The 6,667-nt window shown below is 28.4% G+C and overlaps 1 protein-coding gene across 1 annotated transcript; it reads left to right on the top strand.

Annotated features, from left to right (window-relative positions):
- Window positions 1–663: 663 nt before the first annotated feature.
- On the top strand, window positions 664–3,911 carry LOC8280715. Its single transcript, XM_025158026.1, has 2 exons — window positions 664–1,413; window positions 3,377–3,911. The coding sequence occupies exons 1-2, from the start codon at window positions 761–763 to the stop codon at window positions 3,408–3,410; spliced, it is 687 nt and encodes a 228-aa protein (XP_025013794.1). The 5' UTR covers window positions 664–760; the 3' UTR covers window positions 3,411–3,911.
- The last annotated feature ends 2,756 nt before the right edge of the window (window positions 3,912–6,667 follow it).

Genomic DNA, 6,667 nt, shown 5'->3' with positions numbered 1-6,667 from the left:
GAAAATAAAGGAAACTAATATCTCTCGTTTTAGTTTTTTTAATTAAATTAATATTTTATTAATTTGAATTTTTATTAAACTTTTTTTTAATTTCTTCTGGAAATAAGAGGAAGTAAAAGTTGGCTTTTGAGTGAAGTTGATAAATGTAATTTATTTAGCTTTTTTTTTTTTTTTTCACTTTCTTTTCTTTCTCTCTTTTATTTTTACACAAAATAAATGAAAAAAGATTAAGCAAGTTTTTATTAAAAAAACAATATTTTCAAATAATGAAAGGTTTAATTGATGTTGACTATATTTGTAAATTTAAAGTTACATATTCATGATATATGTTCCCTTACTTTCACATTTGGTCTACCACATACTAGGTATTAAAAACAATCAACTTTTCTGAGAATGAGAGAAAGAAAAGGAGGCCAAATGATATTTATATTAATTAATTAATTAGTAAGAATATATTAGTTTTAAATTTGGAAATTATACATAAAACTTTTTGAAAATTACATGCACCAGTAGATAAAAGCTTTCTGAAAGTATTTTATTTCTAAAGTTTATTTTTCAGAAGAAGTGATTTTTTTTTAAAAAGAAAAAATTTATAATGGTTCAGTTGTGGTGATATTTTGAGAATTGGACAAAAACCACAGTAGTTTGAGAACATGATATTTTTCTTTTTAAATTTATTTTGATCACTTTATCCAAAAACTATCAACAAAACAAGTTCAAAGTAGTCTCCTCGCCCTCTCTTTGCTTAAAGAGGTCTCTAATGGCTTCAACTTTCCTTCAATCTCTAACTCAACCAAATCCACTTATCCTAAACCATCAATACCCAACTCAAATTTCCAGAAACCCATCAATATTCATAATCCAAAATGACCAAACCCCAAAAAGGACCAACTTCTCCTCCATCAAATGCACTTCAAATAACTCATCATCACAAGAACCCACCTTTAATGATGACACTCAATACCCAATTCCATACTCCACTACCTTAAACAACAAAGACACTTTCCCCATTGAAAAGAGAAGACAGTCTGAAATACTTAGGGAAAGAAAGCAAAAGCAAGAACTTTCAAGAGGCGACCCACCAAATTTTGAAATTGGTTGGAAAAGAACCAAGCAGGTTCAGCTTGAGAAGCCAAAAGGGTATGTGATTATGGATTTTTTAGGCAAGTTAGAGGAGCTAATGGGTAAAGAATTTGGGTCTACTTCTCTTTTGGCTAAAGCTGGAGAAATAGTAGCAGAAAGAGCTAGAGAAGAGGCGGAGGTTTTGAGAGATGAAGGAAAAGTAGAAGACAGAATGGTGACTGAATTGTTTAGGGTTTTAAAGTTGATGGAAATGGATTTAGCTATGGTTAAAGCCTCTGTTAAAGAAGAAACTTTGAGTGAGAGACTTGAACAAGCTAAAGCTAGATGCAGGCAAGCAATTCTTGTCGCTAATTCTTTCTGATTAATATGGATTTAAATAAAATATGGGTTTAATTTCTTTGATAATCTTATCTTTATTTAGTGGCATTATTGTATTTAGAGATTAATACTCTATTTACTTGGAGTTTCTTTTCTTTTTACTTGCCATTTATTACTTTCAAAATTAAAAAATGATTACAGATTCTATTGATCAATTAATTAAAGTAAATAGTAAATATAAAAAAATAATTAAATATATTTTTAAATAATTAAATAATAAATAAATAATAGTATATAAAAATCAATAAAAATCTATCTATGTTTATAAAAATATTTTTAATTAAAATTTATGAAAATTATTTATGAAATTCTAAATTCTGTAAAAAATCATTAAAAAATCATCAATTTTTTAAAAATAATTTATTTAAAAAAGTCCATAAAAATCTCAATTAAATATACCTCTTTTAAGTCCCTTTTGATTTCCCCTCTAATTAACATTTTTCAATTAATCTGTAAACAGCAGTACAAAAATCCAACTGAATGCCTCAGCTGATATTGTTCCTTTAACTCTATTAATTTTTTTTTTTTCAATAAATCACAGAAATAACAAATTCAAACAACATGATTATAGTAAGTAGAATAATTTACATGTTCCATTTTCATAGCACAATAAATATTTGATCAAATGAAAGACTAGTATTGGACTTCACCCAGTGTAAATATCCACAAATCACCAACACTAATCATGCAAAAGGACTTTTCAGAAAAAGAAAAAATAAAATCATGCAAAAGGACTAAAACCCAATGTACAAAAGACTTCTCATTCATCAAATGAGTTCAAATTCAGACAACAACTCACTTGCTCCTCTTAAGACATTATTCCTACATGGACCATAAAAGCATCAGTTACTTGTGCTATTAAGTTTTAAAGCTAGTGTTAGAACTAGCTCAATTGGTAAAGAACAATTATTTTTGAGATTTAAAGTTTTTAAATTTAAATATTTATTTTTTTACTATTTAGATTTTACTTTTAAAGCGAGTGTAAGAAAATAATTTTGCTCTTATGGCGAATATAAAAAGATGACTATCTATTGTGTAGCTCACGGCTCATTATATTTCCTATGATAAAAAAATTAATTTTAAATTTATGATTAGATAATAAACCAATAATATTAATTATGATACTATAATAGTTTTGATTTAAAGACTGCTCTAATACCATAATTAAAAATATTAATATACTTTCTAATTTTCTTGTTAACTCCAATACCATAATTAAAAATATTAATATACTTTCTAATTTTTTGTTAACTCCAACTGAGATTGATAATATAAATACTTAAGGGTATAGATTTTATTTAGACATTATTCTAAATTAAAAAAAATAATTATAAGCAACATCAAATTTGCATTCCTTAAATTAATGTAATAAGATAGAAGATGGAGAATTGGGTATCAATATTAGCAAATGTGGGAGGTGTTCTTAACAAATTACGGAAAGGTTTTTATACATAATCCTCAAATTTCATTTCAGCAAGAGTTGAGAAGCACTCCTCACTATCATTTGGCGAGTTAATTGCACCGCTGATATTAAACCTTCACACTTATTTTCAAATGGTACCAAACCTTCAATTTGTTTCTTTTTGGTACCACTATTATTATTTCTGTATCTTTCGCCAGTATCAAAGAGGAATCCGGCACTTATTTGCTGACATGGCTGCCGGATTTTGAATTGATAACACACCACTTGCCACATTTGTTGCTGACTCAACAAATAGTTATCCAACTCAGCAATTAAGAACATCTAGTTTTTATTCCCAATTTATAACCCTAACCCCCCCCCAAAAAAAAAAAAAAATCCTAAATCAGGAAAATTTCCAAATTATAAAACCTAGTTTTTATTATATCGATCGATTTACTTTCTGTAATAATCGATTCTGTAGCTTGTTCTTTATCGTGTCGTATTGGATTACAGTGTGTTTAGTGTTGGATCTATATGTGCATGGTGACTTCGTCTGTCGAACTGAAAGTGAAGCTTTGCGAAAAACAACTGAAAGTGAAGCTTTGTCTCTCGAACAGAAAGAAAATCCGGGCGCAAGTTTGGTTATGCTCTATTATAGTAAGTATTGGGGATGCTGTCTTAGCTTACACTGATATGTTTTGAGTTGTAATGAAGAACCTTTTTCTTGTACATATTCTTCATTTGTCATTTTATTAACTTAAAAATGGACAGTGGTGAATCTGACCTTACAACTGAGCTGTTGAATGAGTACAAGAATGGATTAATTTGCTAAATTCAAAGCTGCAGAAAATGAAAGAAGAAAGAAGGAGCATGAAGTGCAGAATGGACCTGTCTAAGCTTGGCTGTTATGGTGTGGCTAGGATTGTTATTTTTAAGATATAGCTTTACTTAAAGATGTAGTTTGGATACAGTAGTATTTACAACTACTGTTAGTTATGTAATTTACTGATGAATGAATGAAATGATAAATGAGTATTTAGTTTTTACAGTAGTTGATTAATAATGCTTCATTTGAATTTTACTGTTATGATAAATATGCACAGACATGTCCTATATAGAGCAATCCTCGCAACAGACAAATTGAATTAAAATAATTGTACTTTGTTGATTACTTTAAATAATGAAATGTTTAAACAAAAAGTGAATGGATGTGAAAATTTTGTCCACATGAACCCTACATCCAAGGCTGTCAAAAGCCATTACAAAAATCGAAATTCTGTCAAAGGACCACATGTTAGATGCAAAATAGCTTTCAATAACTACAGAATAACTATCGGTCCGCTTGTACTTACAGTATAGTGGTGGATCTTCGGCTTTCTCCGTTACTCGTCATTCGAGTGTCATTGTTCTACAATGTCGCAATGTCAAGGTACGAAGAAGAAGGTCAGAGACAAGAAACGAGAGATTCAGAGATTCTTGACAATGGAGGTAGAAGTCCAGCGGTTTGCGTTGATTTTGGAGGTTTGGTACCAATGGTTACTTTTGGGTTAGCTTAGAGGAAGAAATCAATTTCATTATAATTTCTCTCAATTTTTTAGCTCAAATTTAAAAGTAATTAGTTAATTGCTGACTAGGAATTAAATTGTTGAGTCAGCAACAGATGTGGCAAGTGGTGTGTTATCAATTCAAAATCTAGCAGCCACATCAGCAAATAAATGCTGGATTCCTCTTTGGTACTGGCGGAAGATACAGAAATAATAGGAGTGGTACCAAAAAGAAACAAATTGAAGGTTTGGTACCATTTAGAAAAAAGTGCGAAGGTTTAGTACCAGCGGTGCAATTAACCTATCATTTGGCAGTTTGTGAGGAGACAAGAAGAGATCCTTAACTGGTTTTGCTGTTAGGGGATTCTTTAATCAACTGGACTAACCTGAAAAGCAAAAAGTTTTTCTTCAACAATTTGTGAATCTTCCAGAACAGTAATTATCACTCTTTTAGAAAGGAAGAGTATATATATATATATATATATATATATATAAACACATATCGAGGGGTAGCTTAAAGAGAGTATTTAGAAAGGAAGTTACATTTCAGATCTAAATGAATGAGACATGAAAAGTCATTCTCTAATTTTATTTTTTCTATTAGAGGGGAAGAGTGATGATCTATTATTGAATCCAAATTTTGAAATATTTTCATGGAAGCTTTCCATCCTTTGGCAAACTACTCTTCCACCACATTTGATTTCACTTTGTTTTATTAAGGCAGAGAGCTTCAGGTTCTTGACTGATGAGAACATGCATTAATAATTTCCAACATGGTGTTAGAATTATTTAATATTTAATAAAAATAATTAACTAGCTCTAATGCCATGTTAAAATAATATTAATGTTTTATTTTATTTATTTAATAATTTAAATTATATGTATTTGAAGCTTTTATTTTCCATATGGTGAAGTTTAAACTCAAACGTTCACTTTGAAAGTAGTATTATTTTTTCAGTTTCCTAGTTAATTGACTAAGAAATAATTATACTAAAGAGTGTTTTAACATTTCATTTTGTTTAATTTCCTTATTCAATTTCAACTATTTGGAAATTCTGAATTTTGTAAAGAATATGTATTGCATCTCTTAAGAAAAAAAGGATTAAGAATTAGGAGATTATGCATATAAAACTTGATACACAAAGAGCTGAAAACCAACAATATCAATTTTGAGAATAACTTCACCTAACACTTGGAGTATTATTATTAATTGGATCTTACATTTTCAACATGAAAATATCAACTATATATATATATATGTATCCTACAAAAATTTAGGATTAATTTATTAACACATTAATTTAATTGGATAATAATGGCAATAAGAAAAACTTTTCTGATACTTATTTGTTTGATGATGCTAGTTTTGTACGAAATCTTACTCAATTTAATAAATTAAATATTTCACTTAAATTATTAAATTATAAATATGTATACTTGTCACATTTTTAAATTCGTACTTATGGAATGTAATACACTTCGAATAATAAATAAAATTAAAAATTGTTTAGCTTATAAATGAAAATAATAATAATAATAATAATAAGAACAAGGAATTGAGCCTTAGTCCATAGGCTATTTGATTGGTTTTGATGATAACGGTACTAACATGAAATATCATGATTTGTGCATTAGTTATTTTTTGGCAAAAATATTAAAGCTTGAAGCAATTATAAATAATAATTAAGTAAGCTTATCATTTTGCATTAAGTCCTTTTGAAGGTAAATTAAGAAAAAAAACTCCAAAGATTTAAGTGGTTATATGTATTTAACAATTCAATGTAAATTCAAGATATCAAATCACTAACGAAAATTTTTTAATTTTGTCACGACCCAATTTGTGGGCCGTGACCGGCGCTAGGGAATAGGTAGGCGTAAGACTACTGAAATCCGTAACAAGCCTGATCATTCGCTAACTCAAGTAAAGTATAATCCAAATTCTATCCATTATAATACTATTTCATAACTAACTTTTAATTACCTAGATATTACATATTTAATTTAGTCTGCCAGTATAAATAGGCAATATTTAGTTTAACATGTCAAAACAAAATAATAAGTCTGAAATTACTACTGCGGAGAATTTAGAGTTTTAAAAATCAAATATACTAATAAAATCAGTTACATTAAATTCGAAGATGAAAGAAATCGGGCTGCTAGAGGAAAAGAACTGCGAGAAAATAACAAACACCTGAAAAATAGTTAAATTTGAGATTGTCAGTCTCAAGAGTGAGTTAAAATCATATAATCCAAAAATAAA

This window comes from Ricinus communis, chromosome 9 (genome assembly GCF_019578655.1).
Source record: "Ricinus communis isolate WT05 ecotype wild-type chromosome 9, ASM1957865v1, whole genome shotgun sequence".
In the NCBI taxonomy this organism is placed as follows: domain Eukaryota; kingdom Viridiplantae; phylum Streptophyta; class Magnoliopsida; order Malpighiales; family Euphorbiaceae; genus Ricinus; species Ricinus communis.
Note: the sequence above shows the minus strand (reverse complement) of the source record. Positions and strands in the feature narration are given on the sequence as shown.